Genomic DNA, 24,127 nt, shown 5'->3' with positions numbered 1-24,127 from the left:
TCCCCAGGGAGGCAACAATACCTTCTCACTTTAATATGCGTGTGGTTTTTCCCCATCTAATCAGCTAATACTTTTCAAAAGATCTTTTTAATACCTAAATGAAAGGATTCTACCTCAAAGACCTGACCTCCCTATTAAAGTGTCTGAAGCAAACGGCAGGAATGCAAAACCCACTCAAAGGGAAATCACAGGGAGCTTATTGTGCAATGCATTAAAAAAGGAGGGAGAAAAGCTTCACAGGAGCTGCATGAATTTGGTAAAATTATACCACAAAAATACAAATTTGTCTTAAGCATAAAGAAGCAAATTCATAGCCAAAAACTTATTATAGACGTGCTCTGTAATCAGCCAGGAGGGGGCCTTTAGAAAAACCATCAGAATTTGTCACTTTTTCAATCAAAATTTCTGATTACAGTTTCATGTTAAAAAGGGCCCCAAAGAGAACAAACCACATATTTTTCAACAGATCTGAAATTTGAAAAATTTGACGCTAACATACAACACCAGAAAAGGCAGGGTACATGGCAAAAAATAAGAACAGAATTAAATAACACAATAACAGAAAGAAGAGGCAAGAAAGTATTACAAGGACACTTTACAGAAAACAAAAAACTTTCCATACCATGAATGTAGTTCTGAAGTTATTCAAGTCATTAAAAAAGTCTTCCACAGACACCTTCTTAATGTCGACAGCATAGTAGCGCATCGCACTCTGGTGCAACTGTGTCATGTTGCTTAGCAGTTTGGAGAGGTTCTCATATTGCTCTTTTGCTCCGGTTACAAAGCTGTATATATTTTAGTTAAGGATTTCTGAAAGTTACAATGTGATGCTATCTATAAGATAAAATGAAAACATTTCTAGCTCCATATTTTTAATTTTTAGTTACCATTAACACAGCTCCCAAACTCAGCATGGCTGTCAAACATTCTTCTCAGAATCTCTGTGGAACAGAACAAAAAACAAAACAAAGAACTGTAATTCAATTTCAAATAAACTTTGGTAAATAGCCAAATAAATATATATTGGATATTTATCTTCCATAGTTCAGTTATAGATTCTTTTTCTTATCTACCATAATAGTAATCTATACCACACAGCCTGTGAGAAAAGACTCTGGTTCAGTAGTTAGGAAGGAGCAAATAGAATACACTGAAAGAAAAAATATGGGCGTCAAGAAAGTCGAGTGAGACACTTAAGGTCGATGCAAAGCTCACGTGGAGGCTGAACCTGCAGACAAGGCCTTCATTGCTCTGCCTTGACTGCCTCCACTGCAAAATTGGAGGGATAATGTCACTTCTCTCACGGTTATTGTCAACAGAGAGACAAATTTTGCAACACATAAAGTAATCAGGCAGTTGGGAATATACCTCAACATTGTTATTGCCTACTTACTCAATTTAAACTTAATATTCTAAAAACCAAGAAAGTTTTAAGTTTATTAATAACTTAATTATGTGGGTAAATTGATGTTTTAAATTTTTTTCTTAAAAATTTCTATACAGTTTTACATATTACATGATTAAAATTTATGTTTGCACACAAAAAACACATTAGGCAAACATACATGGAATTGTATCTTTATTTCTGACAATATAAATCATACCATTCTGAAAGTCACTACAGTAATATGAGGATGGAGAGTCAGTGGTAGAAAAAGGTATTTCCTAAACTGACCACAGATTATCCTTTATTTCAAATAATAATAATAATAATACTAAAACCTGCTGAGAAAATCTGATTTGAAATCACACCATGTATTGAAGAAAGAGCATCAGTCAGACTACCCAAAGACAGTTCCAGCAATGGCTCCTCAAGAATGGTGGGGAGAGCTTAAAGAAGTCTGGTGAAAACTCAATGACATCCTAGTCACCAGACTGCACGCACGTATGTACATGAACACACCACTGAGATCATGCACATAGATGTAACAATTTAAAAAGAAATGCTTGGCTGAGGGTCTCTGGGTGACTCCATGCTTCTCCTTTTGTGCACATATAAGGCTTTGAATTTTTAAAATAGGCACTGCACAGATATTATTATTAATTTCCTCCCAACATGGGGGAAAATGCATTGTCAAGAATCCATTTATTAATTACTTTCAAATAAAGCAATGCCACTTTGTCGATTTTGAGGTAAGAATCCTAAGTAAGGAAAGATCCAAAGTGCATCAGCATCTACTCAGAAAAGCAGTGCAATTATACTGAAAGATGGGTTGGAAGAGATGACAGCTACAGAAATGACATGGTTTTGTCCTAACAGGCGGGGGTTTTAAGTGAACTATCATTATACACAACTTAGTCCGAAAGAAAAATTAAGTGGAGCTTTGAATAACGGGAATTACCCAAAATAATTGCGAAACCAGCTATGATTAAACTAAGGCAATTTTGGAACTAGCCAAATCAATCCTTAGATGCTTGAAACGACTATCTGATAGAGTGGAATAACTGGTTACATGAACAAGGTATACTTCTATGTTGAGGGTTCCCTTTTTAAAGGACCATGAAGGAATAATTATCTTCTAAAAGGAAAACCAAAACTAGATACTCGTGAGCGAAATCTTAAACCCCACTATGACAAAATGTCAAAGCCTGGCATCCTGGCTCCCATCTGTAATCTCAGCATTTAGTGGGCTGAGGCAGGATTACTCCTATGGATTTGAGGTTAGCCTGGGTTTCAGTGTGAACTTTTGTCTCTCAAAAAAAAAAAAAAAAAAAAAGTAAATGTATACTTCAGTAGTAGATAGGTTGTATCATTTTTATCAACATTGAATTCTATAAATATTCAGAAAAAGATAGACAACATATAACAAAATAAGATTTTGATAAAATTAATGTAAAATTACTGATAAGTTGACATATTACATCTACCTCATGTTTAGAGGAATCTATTTTTCCCTTTGTCTTTATCAAAACTAAGGGACATTCCTCAAATAGTTCAGCTTGAATCACTGTAACTGCACTATTTGGAAGATAAATGAGATGCAGATCTGTGTTTACATGATCTCAAAACAAGGAATTAGAGCTGGGTAGCTAAAGTACAACTTGGTACTATAGTCATTGTCTATAGTACTGTGGACTTCCAAACTTCCTCTACAGCTAGATGTGCATTGTTTCATAGATAGTTATTACACTGCCATCATTGGAAACATGCTTCCAGGAATGGGGGAAATAGCTCAAGAGGATAAAGTGCTGGCTGTGAGAAAATGAGAACTGAAATGGGGATCCCCTGACCTGTGAAAAAGCCCCAGAATGGGGAAAGAGAAACACCTATGGACCTGTAGCTCACTGGCTAATCAACCTAGCCATAAGGGTGAGTACTAGGCATTTCCCTTTCTTTCTTTCTTTCTTTCTTTCTTTCTTTCTTTCTTTCTTTCTTTCTTTCTTTCTTTCTTTTCTTTCTTTCCTTTCTTTCTTTCTTTCTTTCTTTCTTTCTTTCTTTCTTTCTTTCTTTCTTTCTTTCTTTTTTGTTTTTTTGTTTTTTTGTTTTTTTGTTTTTTCGAGACAGGGTTTCTTTGTGGTTTTGGAGCCTGTCCTGGAACTAGCTCTTGTAGACCAGGCTGGTCTCGAACTCACAGAGATCCGCCTGCCTCTGCCTCCCAAGTGCTGGGATTAAAGGCGTGTGCTACCACCGCCCAGCCAAGGGTGAGTACTAGGATTAGCAAGAGACCCTGTCTCAAACGCATAAGCTAAAGAGTGACTGAGGACATACCAGAAACAACCTCTGGCTTCCATGTGTACAAAGTTCTGCTTCTGCATGTGTGTGTGTGTGTGTATCTGTGTGTCTGTGTGAGCATGAACATACACACATATAGAGAGAATGAGAGAAGGGGAGAGAGAGAGAAGCAAAATACATTCACATAATGCTCAAGGACCAACTTCACTGAGATCCATATATCTAATATCTTTGACAAACCCTCTTAGAAGTCATGATCTGGTCAAACATTTCATGAAATATACATAAATTTGCTGCACCTCTAGGTACTAAACAAAACAGTATTTAATAAGATAGGTTAAAATTTTGTGGTCATGAAACATATATAATACAGTTTTTTTTTTTAAAAAAAGGAAAGACCTTCCCATAATAATTAACATGAAACAAATGGAAGTTTCTTTTGTTGCACAGTGAGATAGAGGCTAACTGAGCTGAGAAGGAGGAAACACTGGCTAACAAGGTCAATAAATGTAAGAGCAGAGAACACCAAGCTCTTGGCCAGTGGCATCAGGGAAAAGGTCATTGTACACTGGAAGATTCAGAAAGAACCAGGAGTGGGATGATTAATAACACAAATCTTTAAAAGTCATTATGAACAAGTGAAATAAAAAATAAAGAAATAAAACACAGAGATGGTGGCCACAGAAGAGAAATTTAAGAAAACAAAGCCCAGCGTCTCAACAACCCAACTTTCAATTCTTCACTTCGTTTATAGATGGCACAGCACCTCGCTCGTGCACTAGAATGCTATAGTTTTACTTTTTTGATGAAGATCCCCTATCGCACAGGTTTTCAGATTCTTTTCCTATAAAATATGCTTTCCACAATGTTGAATACTGTAGGCATAAGTCATTTGGTGAATTTACTCGCCCATCTGCTTTATATTTACAGAAACGGCCAGACATTGCTATCTTGCAAAACAACTAAACCAAATAAAGGTGAATTTTGATGATGACATTAAATATAACATGGGAACATATCAAGAAATATGGTACATAATTTGTGCTAAATACAAAAACATACAAATGTCTAGTAAGTTAATTTTTCTTAAGAGACTAGAAGGAGGAAATAGGGAGAAGAAGGGCATGCTCTATGGTCTACTTGTTTTGAAATGAAAATTGAAATTTTTGGCCTGGCAATGCTGAAGCATGCATGGGCAGCCCATATATGGCGATTCTGTCGAACTTATTCATAATGGGTTTCATGGTCTAAGTTGATGAGGACAGCTTCTTCCTCAAGAAGGCACCAGATCTCATTACAGATGGTTGTGAGCCACTATGTGGTTGCTGGAAACTGAACTCAGGACCTTTGGAAGAACAGGGAGTGCTCTTAACTGCTGAGCAATCTCTAGTTTTCTGAAAAGAAGAAACGTTGTAGAATTTAAGGCCAAAGAAAGGAACTGATGCAGCATGGCATGTACCCTGGCATTTTCTCACATTTCTCAGTGATAACAGTGTACACTCCATACACCCTCCATAAACCACCAGGTGAGCATACCTTAAATTTGTGCTTTATATTTTTCAGATGAATGTTGACTATGGAGCTTTTCAATTAATTATAGTTTGGGGCAGGCTTAGAAAATAATACTATGAGAAGGGTGATAACATATGTAATAACTGTATATGCATCTAAAAGATGTACCACAAACATTTTTGTGGGAAGATGCAGACACACCAGGTGAGAATGTGCTAGAAGAGCATGCTATGAATGGATGCTATTAGTGAAATCTCATATTAATTAAACTTCAATTAATAGATGATTTAATACTTATTAAATAATACATTTTAAAGTGAATATTTACTTGTAAAGATGCATTATTTTCCCAGATAGGGTTTCTCTGTAGCTTTGGAGCCTGTCCTGAAACATGCTCTATAGACCAGGCTGGCCTTGAACTCACAGAGATCCCCCAGCCTCTGCCTTCTGCCCGGCTGTAAAGATGTATTTTTAACAAGCTAAATGATACAAAATATTCTTCCTGAATTAGTTGTGGAACTAAGTTCTTGACATGGGTTTCAACTCATGTGCTTTAAAACAACACATAAACAAGTTTGAATACTAATAACAGGCCAGTTAATATGCTTTTATTCATTGTGCATTTTTGCTTCTAAACCCTTCTATTTTCTGAGATTCAGGAAGCTCACAATTTTCCATTTTAATAAGATCTGTATAAATGCATTTAATATTCAAAATCTGACTTGTCAGTCCTAATTAAAGTAAACAAAGTCTTGCAACGAATGAATTTAATTACTTCAAAACTAGTATGTCTAACTAAGATGAAAAGCAAACGAATGCAGTCTAATCTTGGCAAAGAATATTTATGATTATAAGCTTTGTCAATAGCAAAGTGCACCAACTGTTCATCTATCTGACTTCCAGGAGACACATGAATGCTAATCAGTTCATTAGAGGCTTCTAGGTCGCGATATTTAGCGACAGGATAGAGTAGCTCTCCTGTCCATGGAGTGTAATTTTACTCATAATGAAAAACTGCTTCCAGAAAAGCCTCATCCTTCCTGGTTCTGATTTCCTGCTGGCTGTGTTTTATGAGCTGCACACCTTTCAGGAAATCAACCTCATTCAGTACTTATGCCATATGAACACTGGTGGGGGTAAGCCCTGAGACTGTCTGCTGAGCAGGATTTTACTCCAAGCTTAGGAATGCATGCTAGTTTGAGAAACCAAGCTTCCTAATTAGCCACTTACAGTGCATGACCAAAAGCTACGGGAGAACAAAATCTTTTCTAAGATGCTCTTTTATATCTATGGGGAACAAAATTGAACAAGTTCAGTTAACAATACTTATAGATTAAAACAAAATAGTCACATGTGCATTTGTTAACCATATAATGAATGAAAAATCCAAGAATAATTATAAAAACATAACGACAATATCCTTACTTTAAAAAGTATAGATTGTCAGTTGAAAGGGTGGTGCATACCTAAACATCTGAATAATACTTACATAATCTCTAGTATAAAAACAAAAAGAAATCCTTACCAAGTCTAGTAATAGAGACGACCTCCTTAAGAAGAAGCTGGGTAGGATGTAAGATTTGAGAGGAAACAAACACATTATCCTGAACTGATTGCTACTGAGTGCATTTTTATGATATTTCCTGTCAGAGATAGAAAAGGAAGATAAAATTGAACTAATTCACAATTAAGCTGAAAGCACATATAATAAAGTCTATGACAAACCAAATAATAATTTTCTGATTCACTAAATCTCAAGGGGGTTGTAGAAAGAGGATGTCATTTTATTTCAAGTACATCAGTTTAAAAACTTACGGAAGTCTATTTATAAGTCCTCCTTTTAGAGCTGGGTGTCCTTTCATATATAACTCAGATATCCACATGGGATTTTAATAATACATTATCACAATATTTCATTAGAATGGAAAAGATAACCATTACTGATTTCATACTGTGGTCTGCAAAGCAACTCAGCATTAGCTTCAGGAAATAAAAAAGTTCATTACTTCAGTTACTAATTAGAAACTAAGCTACAAAGTTACTGATAACAAAGATAAGTGAATACAAAGCAAACTGCAAATCAAATGAGACACAAACATTACACTATTAATTTATGTACAATGTGTTTTTTTTTTTTCATTTGGAGTTAGGAGAAAGCACACATAAGCAGCAGTTGTAACAAGCTACTTTCTTTATCTTGGAACGGCAGAGCATTTCGAAAGGAAATATCACATTCTGTGGGGTCAGAGTTAATTTCTAATGCACATCAGTCCTTGAGCTTGTTAGTCATGCAGGGATCTTATACAGTGTGTCCCTGCTTCCGGAGATAGTTCAAAAGTACCTAAATCATATTTCACGACATTAGATTCAAACTTTCACAAACTAAGTTTTAATGAGCTTTATCAGATGGAATAAGACAAACAGAAGGAACAAGATGGAAAAACATTCTATTATTTAAGAAGACAGAAAACAAAAAAGTAGAAGAAATCTTTGATGCATTATTCATGAAAAAATACACCTTGGCTAATTTACCTGAAAGATAAAAGTTAAACCTTTAATAATTTGGCACTATGTAATGTCCTTCAGTTATACAAACACACTTAGAACATTAAAAAAATTGTAAATCCAGTTGACTACAGACTGATTTAGATATCAAAGGATATGGACATCTTTATCACAAACTTGTCATGCAAGTCCTCAGGAGGGGGAAAGGTTTCCAAATCCTTCTCAAGCTGTTGAAGCTGCCTTCCCATCTGCTTCAAACTCTTTTCCAGCATTTCTACAGAGACTAAAAGAGAGCATATTAAATGCCTTGAAAGGACAAAATTATAATATATAAAAGGTAAAACAATCTAGCAACAAAATATTTGTAAAAAAAAACCTCATAGTAAGAAAATTCAAAAACATTAAATTCCATTAAATTTAATTTTTAACCTTTAGAATTTTAAATCCAGAAATAAATTAAATCAAATAAGCTTCTACACAAGTCAATGCCACTTAAGAAATAATTGTTTAAAAGTAGACATCTTTACAACTACAAAAAAATTATAATCTAGTCAGATTAGGGGAAAAGGAAGTCCGTCCTTTGAAATGCTGAACTCAAATACAATTGTTACATTTCCAAGATAGCTCTTGAGAGAATTAGTGAATAGTTGGGAAGGATGTAGGAAAACTTTCTCTAATGGTCAAACTAATCTCTCGTCGGGAGAAAATGTAGGAGAGGACATTTAAAATGACAAAGACACTCTTTACCAGGACCTAAGCACTACCTATGTTTAACACTGACAGGCTCCATCTTTGAATTAAATCTGCTCTCACAACACACATGAACAACCCATAGTAACCAAGTATACTAAGACACAGGCAGAATGAACTGACCTTGTAGTAAACAGTAAGCTTTAAAAATTAACTCTCTAATCTCAGCAGTCAGTCACTTTTACATGAGTAAGGTAGTAAGTCACTGTATCAAAGAGGACACAGTGATCGGAAAACAACTTTTTGAATATTTATTTGCTTTAGGTTTAGATAAAATTATGATAAATTTTAACAAAAATTCTCATCAATGTGACTTATATAAAATTATGTTTAAAAATACAACAATTCTAAGTATCCTTTCCTTTTCTAACTTTGAATTAATTATGAGAGATGAGTACTTTTATGTAGAAGTGTGGACGCACTCAGCGAGGCAACCTAAAGGCCCAGAAAAATGAGACCTGGATTAAGAAAATAAAGCAAAACACCACCACTGCAATAAAACCAACAATTACAATTTACCTTCTTGGTACAAAAAAAAACACAATGCAACAGAAAAGAAGGATGGCAGGCAGATCTCTGAATTTGAGACCATCCTGTGTACAAAACAAGCTCCAGGACAAGGAGAAATGTTGCACAGGGAAACCCTGTCTTGAGCCCACTCCCCGCACCAAGTGATTTATAACGACATAAAGTGGAGTTTGTTGTGTTTTTATATAGTTGTATATAAAATAACAGTCACATCAACAGCTTTTAATAAACTCTTAACATCTACCTTTATGTTAATTAGCCAACCTAATTGTTAGATATCATAATTACTGAGCATCAAAACTGAGTTACAGGTATCAGTGGTCTAAAGAACGATGATACATGCACACCATGGTGTGGCCATTCTCAATTCATATCCATATATATTCTCCTAAATAATTTGTTTTCTTCTTTTCTGTTTAAATTTCTAGTGTATCCCATAGAGGCTTTTCAAAATGAGGTAAGAGCTAAGACTATATCCAAGAAACACAGTATATGCTTAGTTTATAGGGGGTTGCATGTTTAGTTTTACATACCAGTTTTAGAATGAGACAGTAACACACACAATGCCATGCATGGAATGCTTCCACGATGACAGCAGCTAATGTAATAGCTGATTCTAGTTAATTCTCTTTGGCAGCATGCTGTTGTACACTGTTCTTGATGGTGATGTGTGGCAGGATATTTGGTCATTGTGAAGGTGTGTCTCTGTTTTACCTCACCAGCCTAAGGAACCTTCTGATTGGTTTAAGAAAGAGTTGAATAGCCAATACCTAAAGAGGAGAGTTTAGGTGGGACTTGTTGGAAGAAAAAGGAACTTAGGGGAAGAATCTGAGGTTTGAGGATTCACCAGCCAGACATGAAGGAAGTAAGACCTACTGTACTGAAGAGAGGTAAAAAGCCACATGCCATAGCATAGATTAATATAAATGGGTTATTCTACGTTTTAAGAGCAAGTTGAAAACAAGCCTAAGGCTAAGGTTTCATACTTAGTAAGAAGTGTCTGAGTCATTATTTGGGAACTGGTGATCCAAAAGAAAAACAGGTCACAATGTATCGTCTTGTGTGTGCTCATCAATGTATCTCCAATCATGGCTTTTATTTCATCAGATCTATAATGCTTTGTTGACTTTTCTTACTGACAAGTGATTATTTTACTCCTTTCTAAGTGTTCTCTTGAATTACAGAGAGGATATTTTTGTTCTTCTACTCTATTTGATCCCTATTTTAATGTCTAATTAGTATCTGTTTCACATTTTCTCAGGAAATCTCACCAGTTGAGTAGTTTTTATATTTTGAAAATTCTATTATGTAAAGATTAAAAAAAAAAAACAAGAAATACTTTTCATTAACTAAGAAAGTTGTCAGGAAACTTTTAAAGACCTGTACCAATTTGGGTTACAATATGAAAATTTACTACTACTCTTGCCCTAAGTAGTAATCGCTGTAGTAGTAGCTATAATATAAACAATATCAATGACAATAGTAGCCCTTGCTGAACAGTGATGCCTGATCTGTCTTGTTTTCCATTAATACTCACAAGAACACCATAATCTAGGCATCATTACTGTTCCCAGCTTACAAAATAAGGAAACTGAGGCTTGGTATGGTATAAAAACATAAACAACTAAAAAGTGCAATGTTTCTTTTGAAAAAGATACACTTAAAGTAATATCCTATCATTGAATAAAAGCATATACTCAAAGCATTATATTATGGACTAATCGAGGGAAACAACAAAATATGAAAAAAGAAACAAGGAAATGTTGGGAAAGTAGCCTAACCTGTAGCTCAAAACAGATGCATTTCCTGAAGACTGGCTGAGCACATATTGACTTAACAAAAGGTGTTTGCATGGTTTTGAACTTTTGTTTAATAGGGGCTTCAAAGTTTCAGTAAGTATAAATGCTTCTGAACGACCTGTGAATTTTCTAGATACAGTATAGAGAAAATGGTTTCCTATACAGGAAATCAACAACAACAGCGGGTCTGAAGACACTAGGGGAAAAAGCCATACAAGACAAGTGCTGATAGTGGTGGGGCTGCTAGTGCTTAGGGTGGTTTGTTGTTTTTTGTTTGTACCAGATATAGACCATACCACTACCAACTATATCTCTTAATTTTTCACAGCTGGACTTAACACAATAAAATGTTAGGCTAATATTAATTACAGAAAGTTAGTGGTATATTCAGAATGCAGATTCAATATACCATAAGACAACCCATCATTTCAGATGCCAATTTCAAGTATAAGCAGTCATTCACACTCCTGAATTGGCTGGAAATTTTAGAACGTTTCCTGGCCCCTTCCCTAAAGGTCCAGAATTCATTAAGGTGGCTCATGAACTTGGGAAAGCACAGTCCTTATAGTAGTAGTGCCATTAAAATGGCCATGACACAGGAACAGCCTAAGTCAGGAGAAGCCCACTAAAGAGCATAGGAGAACAGGCAGAGATACCTGTTCTTTGGGCATGCTACCCTCTCAGAACATCTGGAGGCTTTCAGATCTAGAATCTCCCTTGCCTCTTTGTTTCAATTTTTATCAGAGTGTCATTACATGGCAATGGTAACTAAATCACTGGCCATTAATGACTAACTCAAGCTCCACAGCCTCTTCTTTCTTTCCCTGGAAGACTGGGAGAAGGGAATATTGAAGTACTCATCCTCCACTCACATATTTAATACATCAGAACACGAGTCCCAACCAGTAGAGTACAGTACATTGGGGATTGCTTTTCTGTGATGTGGAGCAACTTCTCTTATGTTCTATTTCAACATCAGTAAAAACAGAATATCTCACCTCAAATTTTAACTCACTGACATTTCATAGAGATCAATTCTTTTAAAATAGGTTGAAGCCCTTTTTGTATTACATATTCCTTATTTGTAGAAGTGAATAAGGAATTATAAAACTTAAAGTTTGAAATAAGTGATACCAACATTTATAAAACAATAAGAAATTCATGGTGTTCACCACGATCATTATATTACAGGACAGCAGGACATTGAGACATCAGTCTAAAGAAAGTCACTGTGTTCCAGGGCACAATGTTAGAGGTGCTTGTGGGCACATTTAAGTCCAACAGCAAGAATAAGTAAGCTATCTTTTAAAATGGTGCATGTGTGGCTACTCTACAAAGAGCAATCCCACTAAGCCATTTCTTCTGCTTCATCTGCACTCTCTGATTACATTACTTGTACACTGTGCTTAAGTGAATTTAAATGTAATTGACCGACCTCTCAATGCTAGCTTTTAAGTAAAGACCAAAGCACATTTGGAAAAGAAAAGGGAGTGTGTAAATTCCAGGCTGATAACATACAATCTAATGGTTGGAGTCATCCGACGGGTAACACTAAAGAACAATGTAAGAATCCTGACTCTCTGACACTTTTTTAAAAAAAAAAAATAGTTCCTACATTTCTATAAATAGATGCTTTGTTCTTTAAACAAAATTTTACTCCTAAGTGTCTATGATTGCTTTTTATGAGTAATTCCAAATAGGGAAGTTTTCAATTACACACTCTCAAGGAAGCATGAATTTACAGGTGTAGCTGGGTGTGGCCTAAAGAGTGGACAGTGCACTCTCTGCAGGACAAGGGCCCAATCTCATGAGATGATACTTTGATTTCAATTTTGGGGCTTAGCTCAGTGGTAGAGAGTTTGGATAGCAAGCCTAGGGCACTGGTTTGTTTCTTCGTTCCATCAGGAGAAAATACCCCAGTTTCAAGTGCAGACAGCTATCAATCCTGAATTTGCTATAAATTTGAGAAGTCCTAGAAGCTGTTCCCTACCTTTTGCCTTTCAACTGTGTCACATTTCTTGACTAAGTAATGGGAATTTTTATCATTACTTAGAATGAACATAATAAAAACCGAACTGTTATCAAAGTTGGCTAACATAATGTAAGGCCCTCTGACTTGTCTATTTTAGTGCAGATTGAATCAGATAGGCTATCTTTCAATTATCTGAGACATACTGCCCTTATCTATAGTCGAATGGCAGAAGGACCACTACAAGTTGTTTCCTGTATGCGAAGTTGCTAGTTTTGAACCTTCCCTCTCATATAATATCCAGCGGTATACCACCAACATCCCACTCCTGTGTTCAGAAAGCGTAAACAAACCCTTGAGTCCTGAACTTCTCAATTTCTCAATGACTATCCAGGTCTTATGGAACACTCCTGTCTCCCTTTCTACTGTCTCCAATACATCTCTGCACTGTGCATATAGATTTCCACACTAACAATAATTCCCAGATGACTGGGCTTACATAATATTTGAGTACCCATAACATGGCTGGATCTAGGTCTTATAAAATATCCTCAAATACAATATGCAGTTTATAGTTCTGTTGTTCCTGTCCCTCGTCATCCATCATGCATCTGATTCTATAAATGACACCTATTTCCCTGCTGTCCATTCCATTCCTCTACCGCTCTTATCTTGGACCTTATAACAAGAGTCAAAAATCCCCAGCAGGTGTCCTGGAAAGTGAACTCTCTATCTTTAGAACATAAAGTTGATGTACTCTACCACAGTTATTGCTTTATGTTGCTTTGTCCCCCAATGGCTGAGAATTCTGTAAAGGAGGACTCTTCATCATTCACCTCACAGTTGTCTGAGACTGGCCTCTGCAACTGGCAAAATGCAATTAATCCCCATCTATGTGATTACATGTGTCAACAGTTCTAATAATTGTTATTAAAGTTTCATTCTTTATTCAAAAAACAACTTCATATTCCATTTACTTTTGTATCTTCAGCAATATAACATGTTGCTAGATATTCAAATGATAGTTGGTGACATATATTTTGAATGTATCTTTAACAGCTCCTAATAAAGTTATAAAAATTAAATGTGAAAACAACAGATTTCATATCTAGGGATATGAAGTGTGTCATATCATCAAGTGTGTTATCCTTATGACAAATGTACACCATAGTGATAAAGTTTTAGAATAAAACTTAAATAACAACTATAAACATTCAAACTTAAAACCATCATGAATATAAGCTTTCAAAAATATCATAATTTAGATTTATTATGAGAAAATATTATCTGCAATGGAAAATGATCCATTATAAATATTTCTGGGCTTTGATTATTATTTCCTAACAAGCTTATTAAATAATGTCACATTCATTCTTATACATCATGAAACAACACAAGAAAAGTAATCTCCTTATAAAAAATTAAAATGCTTATTACTACCGGATAGGTTAAACATTTGGACTAAATTAACTTTCCTCATGAATAGGAATTTTCCTTATATGAGAAACAAGTTTCAGATTCTCAACAAATTAATTACCTTGACAAATTCAACAGCTGCATAGTATTTTATGAATGCTAAGTTAAAAATAATAAAATCAGAGGGACAAGACAGATATAAGTAAATCATAGTGGTATTTTAATCCTGCATATCAATGAGGTTGACAACAAAACAATTAGTATATCACAGTAAAAGTCATAAGATGGAGATTAAAATCAATAATGTACTAGGCTATATCAAATGCACAGAGGGACATGCTTGCGGTTTTTTGCTTTTTTTTTTTCCATCACGTTGCCAGAGAAACTATATTTGTTGAGGGACATGGAGAGTGAAAGGTGCTGAACAAATGGGGAGGCTACAAAGCCACATCGGGAAACGGAGCATGTGTTTCTGCTGCAGTGCTGCACGGGTACGTGGGGAACGAATCAGCTTTCTTGGCAAGAATCATGTGAGTTTTATAGGCAGAAAAGATTTTGTATCTGAGAACCGAATTTGTAGGACAAAATCAACTTGAAGGAAATCATGTGTAATATAAGAACTTGAGAAATCTTTATATCAACAGAGATATTGATGAACAAGGCAAAACTGAATTTCAAGAAGTACACAGAAGAGACGATTGTATCAATAGTCAGAACAAGACCTCAAGTGAAAGAAGAGTTTTGTGTGCTGGTACAGCTCTTCAATGTGCCACAGGATAAATATTAAGCATAAATGGCCCAGGCAGGGAAGCAGGGAAGTTAACTCTTTCTCCTCTCCTTCAAATATAATCCCACAGTCTAATCTCCAGCTCTGTAGCAAACCATCTTCTGGGTCCTTCCCTCCCTGCCCACATCCCCAGTGGATCACACAGACCTTCCCCACCAACCATTTTCCCTGACTCATGGCGTTATCCCAGTTCCCAACTTCATCAGGCATTTCCTGAGAGCTCAGAGACCATCTGGTGCAGGGAAAGGTTAACTGTGGATCCCAAGCTCGCTCTCCATTCCTCCAAATCCAATCTCCAGGTCTCATCACCAGCACTGGAGCAGATCACCTGCTGCTGTCTCGTCCTCCACTATGCTGCTGTCTGAAGTGAATCACACACATTTTTTTCTGTCACCCTCCCTCCTACTAACCCATTTCTGGAGAGAGTGCAAACTTATACAGTCACTAAGGAAATCAGTGTGGCAGGTCCTCAGGAAGATGGGAATAAACAGATCTACCTCAAGATTCTGCTATGCTTCTCTTGGGCATACAACAAAAACGCGACTTATCCTACCACAGAGACACTTGCTCAACCATGTTCATTGCTGTTCTATTCATAATAGCCAGAAATGCGGAACAACCTAGATGCCACTCAACCTAAGACTGGATAAAGAAAATGTACATTTACACAATGAAGTATTACTCAGCTCTTAAAAAAAATAAAGAAATGAAAAAAATCATCCTGAGAGAGGTAACATAGGCCCGGAAAGACAAATATGGCATATAATCTCTTATATGCAGATATTAGCTCTTAAGTCAATGATAACCAAGCTACAATCCATAGAATGACAACAGTTAGTTAAAGAGTAAGGAACTTAGGGGTATTGGGTCTTATAGCTCTTCTTAGAAAAGGGAAAAAGAGCAGATAGTTATAGATGGACAGGGTGGCTACAGAGGAAGGATCAAGTAGAGTGCAGGGAAGTTAAAGAGGAATGAGAGGGACATAAGAGGGGGATGAAGGAGGGAAAATGGGGAGAGACAGTGAAATTTAATGGTCAATTACAGGGTAGTATGAAAACCTTGTAGAAAACTTTGAAATATAAACATAGATGAAGGAAATCTAAATGAAATCTCCATATAATGGGGAGAGAGTTCCAACTAACCATACTCTATAACCAAATGAAGCTTTCAGTGCCTGGATAGTTTTATATCTAATTGAATTATTGGCCAAAGGGGTCCCATTGGAACCCCCCAAAACCCAAGACTACTGATTGTTCACCACAAATAGGTAGTAATGCCCCACTGCTGAAAACATACAATTCACTGAGCATGGAAATGTTAAGCTGGTGCCTATACAGTATTCTTACCTCTATATGAGAACTGAGCACACTACGAAAGGAAAAACAGAAGCGCCAACCCAGCCACAAACCCTTTCATCTACAATAGTATCCTGACTGTAAGATATGATAGCACAAAGGTGGCACAAAGTAACCAATGACTGATTTGACTTAAGATCCACAACGTGGAACCCACACCGGACACTGCTTGTGTGACCAAGAACCTGAGACTAGACGGCCCGGAAACACATGATAAAACCAAATACAAACGAGTCTTAATGACATTCTGTTATACTCCTGAGCTAGCCGAGGGATGCACACATGTCATCTCCTTTCTGTGCTTTATGTTCTGCACTCATACCTAAAATGGAAATTTCAGTACAAGGACCTTTGTGCTCACAGCTCTTCAGAACCCCATATGGGACTGTGACAAAAGCTTTGATCAATAGTGGTACACTCATTCTAGTTTTCCTTGTCAGAGGCTCACCGGAAAGCCTTGTCCTTAGCAAAGCAAGTATCTAGTACAGTGTCTACTGGGAAGTGAGAGTTCATTCATTGCAGGCTCAAAACATCAACAAGGATTGCTAGGTACTAATTCATTTATTCATTAAGTGTATAGAAAGAACTGTGAATGCTATTGGCTGAGAGCTCACTATTACACCGATATTTATAGACATATTTATAGAAGAAATATGTCTCACTAGTGACTGATCAATTTAAATGTATAATAAAGATGAAGCCTTCTGAGCGAAGAGAGAAGGTTGCATATATTACTTTTTTACGTGTGTCAGGTTATTCATGCATTCAGTAATATCACATATGAAAGTGAGTCAACACCATTTCTCATGTTTCTATAGGATGTGCTATTATCATATAGTAACTCATATTTTACGGCACACCTTAATAACTCTAGGTTGACAAATTAGTTTTGCATGTAACCTGTAGTAACAGTTTAATAAAAATAACTAACACTTTAGAAAAATTAATTCTACATAGTTGAAGAGTTGCTGGGACTCAGTTTTTTAAAAAGTATTTAGTGGTATAACTGCTTTTTCAAAAATTGATTTGGGGTCAAACTTCAAAATGTAAATTTGAAGAAAATTTTTTCAGGTTAAAGCAGGAGTAAATCTGTGACCTACTTTCCAAGTTCCATATGGGAATGCTTGGCTATCCAACTGCTTATGCATTTACCTGTACACTTAGGACTAGTGTAACTGCTGCATGGAGACTGTTTTCAACTGTATTAAAGTTCATGCACAAACGTACACAAAGACACATACACCCCACACACAAGTACACACCCACATACACACACACACACAGACACAAATATACAGGTCTAAAAAAACCTTTTGTTATATATATTCAAGCAACTCAGTGGAAAATTCTTAAAACAGAGGTGACCATACAAACTAAAACTCTAAGCTATCCACACAGACTTTTACTTGCCTATTAATGTTTGCAAAGCTAGGTGTGTATCAGATAATTTCGTTGAATTATAAAAGCATCAATTGTGATGAACACAGAACATTTAAATAGTTTATTAGTTTCTGTAGCAGATTTATAAGCATTTATACACTGTTGTCTACATTGTATAAGTAAGCATTCTGGGACTCAAAAGCAAGACGCTACTTGAACTAGGTTAGTCTTGAAGAGAAAACAAAATGACCTCAAAGGCTCATGTGTGGAATCTCTGGGCCCTGGCTGGGGGTGTTATTGAGAGGTATGTGGATCATGAGAGTATTAATCTTGTCGACAGATTAACACACTGGTGAATTCATAGATCAGTTGATTATTAAGAAATAGGGCCCATTTGGAGGAGGCAGGTTACTACAGATGGCCTATCTTTGAATGGTGCATCTTGTGCTAAGCCTCATTCTCTATCTCTGCTACCTGGATGCCCTGACATAATCAACTTCCTCAGCAAAACACTCCAATAACCTTTGCCTTTGGCCCCCCAAAAAGAAGCCAGGAGACTATAGGACTGGAACTTAAGAAATCGGAAAATCCTTCAAGTAGCCACTTCTAAACTGCAGCTAGCAAAAATAAAACTATCAATCTCCCCTTGGCTAGACATTTCAGGTTATTTTGTCAAAGCAACCCTACCTGAGTCAAAGGCTTACATCTAGCAAGCTGGCATTTGAACCCCAGTCACCTAACTTCAGTGGTAATGACTGAAAGAGCAGCTTCGCCCACATTACAATGCCTCCAATATCTAAACTAATGGTGACTTTTTGTTTTTTGTTTTACCATCTAAAATTGTTAGCTATTGTGCCTGTAAATATCAAAGTCCTTAAATTCTGAGGAATACATGAATTTTAACTCATTTTGTATTTGGATATTATAACAAAAAACAGGGAATTTTACAAGTTTATCAGCAGTGACCCTTAAAAATAAAACCAGATCAGTTTACAGTTTCACGACAAGTGAGTTCCAGGTATAACTACTAGGGTGATTTCTCTTAGCTGCTTCATCATCCTCAGAGATGCTGATGTGCCTCCATGAAGTCAGGAGAGTGATTATAAAGACAACTGGAGCTGATTGAATAGTGTCCACAGAAATGCACATCGTCCCAGAATCTCAGAAGGTGAGCTTCATGGGAAAATGAAGTAATTCCGTAAAAAGTTACCTAGTGACTGAGGATTCCAAGCTGAGGATTAGCTACCCAGAAACAAGAGAAGGCAGCAACAAGGATAAAAGCAGAGCATGCAGTGACATGTCTACAAACCAGGGATCACTGAGGACTGCCAGCAGCTGCAAAAAGACAGGAGAAAGCATGAGCTGGTTTCCCCTTGGCCCTTTCCAGGAAAATGGACTGTAGCAACTACCCTTACTTGGGATTTATACCTTGTGAATATGGGGGAGAATAAATTTGCTATTTATAGGCATTTAGTTATGGTGAACAGTTATGGTGACTCAAGGAAATTAATAAAAATATCAACTCAAGATTTGCAAATTCTCCAAACACAGATGGGCTTCTGAGGAACAGGTACGAATTTTGCCAGTGGCAACTTATCAATTCTAAGCGTCTTCTATCCAGCCCCTGATGTTACACTTTACTTTGTCACCCAAGAGACACAGGAGACTGCTATAAATGTTTGTTCTATTCACAGTAGAAGTTTCTTTGTAAAACGATTCGCCATAGTAAGTTATTCTTTTAATTGCCCTATTTTGACATCTTTCATCCTCCTTGTTGGTAATTTCACATCCCATGCTGCAAACATAGGAGCAGTAAATAGTGCCTCACCACCAGCAGCTTGAAGAAAGCTCCAAGACCTTGGCTGGCATTACAGATAATGCTCTGTCATTTGATCTTAGCTGTGGCTTATAGGTGACACTGACAGAACTCCTCTTGAAGCTACTTCAGACTCTTGCTGGCCAAAAATCTGCACACACTGTAAACTGTTAGTTTCCTGAGAAGATTAATGCTGTATTAATGCTACTTTCAGTCTGTTAACCTCCAAAAAGATGTAGAGGTCTTCGTGATGTAGTTTTCTTCTTCATCATCATCTATCAACCCAAGCAGCAGCGGATTCGGGAAATGTTCCTAGCTCAGTATCTCAAAAAGCAATCTTTAGCTCCAAGTAGTTCCTGCATGGCCAGTGTTCTTCAATGTCACACTGCAGCATCTTCAATCCTTCCAATGATATTGGCCATACCGCTTTTGTTCCATCTGGCTGCTTTCCATGCAGTTTATATTTGCACTATGAAATGATTACCCTAACAACTCATATCCAAGTTTCTATATAGTTAAAGCTATATAGATTCTCTGTGAAATCTGTGGGCAGGAATTAGATATATGGCCCCTTATCAATACACAGGGCTTGTAATACAATGTAAATGCCTGGCTTTATGATGTTTTAATTTTATGAACACATTTTTTGGTAGAGTACCCTGATCAAAAATCCAATGATTAACTTGGAAATGATCAAATTATATACTGTTGTGTTATTTTTAGATTTTTAAAACATTTATTGCAAAATTTACTAGATGACATTATGTTTAAACATGCTAAAACACTAAAAGCAAATTATACTTTGAAAGTAAATTTATCTTTACAATATCTAGCTTTATTAACATACTCAAATATACTCATTAGATGTGTATAAAATCCTAGGGGTCCCAGGATACCTTTATGGACACAGCTTTTATCTGTTGATCTATCTGTAGAAACAGAGACAACAGCTCAGAAGTGATCTATATCTCCCTTTTGGTTTCTTTCAAAAGATAATTCAGAGTATTCCCAACTGACGTCAATTACTTGCTTTAATTAAAATCACAAGTGTTATATCATCAAGCAGAAATAAAAAAGAAATATACATCCAAATACAGTGAGTAAAATAAAAATACAAAAACAAACTTGACATACTTCATCAAAAATGAAGGCACGCTAAAAGAAAACCAAAGAGATACCAATCAGTCTCCTCCACACTAAATGTATGTGAGTGTTCATAAATATATTTATCTGGAATGTTTTCATATTTCACTGTGCATCTATTCATTTAAATATCAAGTCTAATAAAAAAATCAAGGATTATTTGCAATTTTTTACAAGCGTGATAACTGATAGTATGTAGAGGGACTTTCCCCAACATAAACTGTTTACTAGAGAGCTCTGAATATTTGTAACTGCTTTCAGATCTAATGCGACAAGATAAAAAGATTCAGTGTGTTCAACTGTGTCCTATGGGCAAAAATCTCCAAAGAAACAATAAGACTCCTTGAGTAGAGTAACTATCATAACAATATAATAGTTAGCTAACATTTTGTTATTGTCTCATAGTTCTAGAACACATTCATGTGGTCATAGCCTTGTTTCTCTGAAGGGGGCCATCTAGTATGTCAATATGGGTGATCCTTTGTGCATAGTGCTGCCAGGGGGATAATAAACTAACTTTCCCTATTCCTCTGGGGCAGAAGTTGGGTTACACCAAGGTACAGTAAGGCATAGCACAATTTTCATTTTAATCAAAGAAATCACATACCCCAAAACAGTCAAGCTCAGAACCACTGGGGCAGAGTCAACATAAAACTTACAAAGCACATGATTCAGGCTTTAAAAGCTCAAGTAGTTTCCCTGTGTCACTGACAATGCCAGAAAACCAGTATCTCTTCTCATGATGTTCTAAAATTGAATCATGCTTAATATGTTCAACATAAATTAACAGAATTGCTTATTGAATAAATTCACCTTTGTATAGATAGAAATGTATAAAATAAATGTATGTCATCAAAGTCTAATACTGTACAATATGAAACATCAATGAGTTATATATGTCACTCCAAATATAAAGTTCCAATCCATAAATCACCTCCAAAATTTACTCTTTTCAATGAACAGTATTAGCTGAGTGGTTAACTCTGCTCTGGGGGGATAGAAAATGACACTGACATAATTATTAATACCTAATATCACAAAGTGTATCTGCCTTCTGATAAAATTTGTCATTTTGGAGAGGTAACAACTCAACGTTCACGTATGTCTTTAGACATATGCTGTATGCTGGCTACAGAAGATGGATGTGAAATTTTCAGACACGATGCAGTTTCCAGGTGGCAGCCACCTGGAAATTAAGTGTTCTAAGTGCTCACAGTAGGTGAATAAAAGATAAACATTTGGTATTTAGTAAAGCATTTATCATAAAATGTTGGAAATGCATGAGGAACCAGAGAGTAGGAGATATATTTAGCAGACAACAATTTGGGTCAGATGGAGGAATTACTAGTTAGAAGCAGATTGATAGAGGCTTAGAAGCAGAAAGTATATTAAATAAGATGAAAAGAAATCAAATATGACACATCAAGGAATCCTTTTAAGTGGTAAGAATACAGGCAAAGAAAAAATTAGAAGTGTGACTTCCATGAACCCACTTGATAATATACAGAAGGCTACTTCATCTGAGAATAGAGCTTCAATGAGTAAATTCCATTCTCAAAAACCCAGGGACAGTCTGGAGTAGAGTAGTTTTAAGGATTCCCAGGACATTTATGAAATTATTTTTAAGGGAAAAGTCAAATGTTCACATACTATTGTGAGCTTCCAAAAAGAGACACCAAAGAGAGCATGTCATTAACTATAAGGTGGCTAATGAAGAGAAGTCTAGACAAACACTCCAGGCCTTACCTCTCACGGGTTCAACAGGCCAAACTGTATGCACTGAATTGCTGAAGGCCATAAAGAAAACAACAAATAAGGGGGGACAAATCCAAAGAAAGTGAACCAAAAGTGCTCTCAAGGAAATGATCTGGGAGGAGACATTAAAAGCGGCATGACCTATCATGGCCCACTATGGTCGTCACACCTGTTTGAGATTCAGAAGAGAACAGTAAAAGTTGTGGCAGGCACAAATGTAAGCAGAGATGGAAAGTCTAAAGGTAAATTTGTAAGTCACTGCAAATGATGGCTTTTATGTCCTTGGGGATGGCAGAGATAACCTCAGGAGAAGTTTCGGTGAGGGGAGAAACACAGGAGCTCAATATAGAGAGAGATCTCAAAGAAAAGGAAGGAAAACAATTTACAGGTGAGGGAGAAGACTGGTGGGGTCCACATCAGCCTGTTTTACATAGGCTGCACTGCAAGAAGACAGAGGACGTACACTGCACCAATGACATAACACAGTTCTGACACAGTCATCACTAAGCACAGACTTGCTGAATGAATGAATGAACCAGGATGTCATTTGTTAAGTGAGAGTTGACAAGAAAGAAATGGACCACTATATAAGACAGTTATGAAGGCCCTCAAAAAAGACTGGCTGACCTATAATGTTATAGACTAACCACATTTTTTTTTTATCTTACCAGTTTTAACCATGTGTATGTGTGTGACAGTGTGGGTATGTGCCTGTGTAGGCCGAATGAGAGCAAGAGCTCCACTGAAGTTGGATTTGCAGGGGTTTAGCTGCCCAGGGGAAGAGGATGTAAACCATATTCCTAGCCTCACCTGAGTTCCAATTTAACCTTTCTTCCCAAGAAACAAACAAAAGTTCTGTCACTTTCTGCACATTAATAATTATTCCAATTTTACAGATTTCTAGTAGGTAGTACAAAACCTTCAAAGGCTAAATTAATTTTAATTATGTAGACAGGAAAAAATGTATCCAACCTTTAGAATTCCACAAAAGAAAATCTACCATGGCATACAGAAATACAATAATGAACCAAAATATTTTCAGTGAAACACAACAGAAAAGCCATAAGCCATTATTTCTTAGAAAAGAAGCATCCTAATGAAGTAGATTTTTGAAAATTGTCAGTCGGGTAAGCTCATTAGTTGCAATGAAAGTCCCCCTGCTGATCTAGGAGTACCTAATGACCAGGATTTGTTACGGCTCAAAAACAAAGGTACTTTTTAATTCATGTGATAGCTCACTGAGGATGTTTCAAAAGTGGAAACTTTAAATGATGATATGTAAGAACGCTCAATTCTCCAAAGCATACACAGACTTATTTCATCTAAAACATTACCTTTACTCCTCTAATATTTCCTTCATTATTTGGATCATATAATGAAAAGGAAATTATGCTTAACAATCATCTATACTATTAAAAACCATTACTCCAAACATGAAGTTTGCTGCTCCCAGTGAAACATATTAGCAGTATCTGCTGACCCTTGCACACACATGCCTTGGCTGTAACAGATGGAAACCAAATGCCCTAAGGCCCCTGAATGCCCCCTGGAACACAAAGAAGGAAAACAAACAGAAGAAGCAAATTACTAGCTTAGAACTCTGCAAGTCTTAATGCAAACTAAATAGATTTTAAAAGAACAGAATGTCAGAATATTTACAGAGAATTAAAAATATAATTAGATGAGTCAAAATAGGTGGTATTCAAAAACTTAATTTATACCCAAAAACTGCTAGAAGG

General features: G+C 36.3%; 1 protein-coding gene across 1 annotated transcript in view; it reads right to left on the bottom strand.

Annotated features, from left to right (window-relative positions):
• Positions 1-24,127, bottom strand: part of Diaph3 (diaphanous related formin 3) — a 467,044-nt gene that overhangs the window by 168,561 nt on the left and 274,356 nt on the right. Inside the window, exons 23-24 of the mRNA XM_057786074.1 lie at positions 7,849-7,973; positions 623-787 (exon numbers count right to left, since the gene is read on the bottom strand). Coding sequence (XP_057642057.1) covers positions 623-787; positions 7,849-7,973 — 290 coding nt within the window. The remainder of the gene's footprint in view (positions 1-622; positions 788-7,848; positions 7,974-24,127) is intronic.

This window comes from Chionomys nivalis, chromosome 12 (genome assembly GCF_950005125.1).
Source record: "Chionomys nivalis chromosome 12, mChiNiv1.1, whole genome shotgun sequence".
NCBI classification, from domain to species: Eukaryota; Metazoa; Chordata; class Mammalia; order Rodentia; family Cricetidae; genus Chionomys; species Chionomys nivalis.
This window is presented reverse-complemented; position numbering and strand designations above follow the sequence as displayed.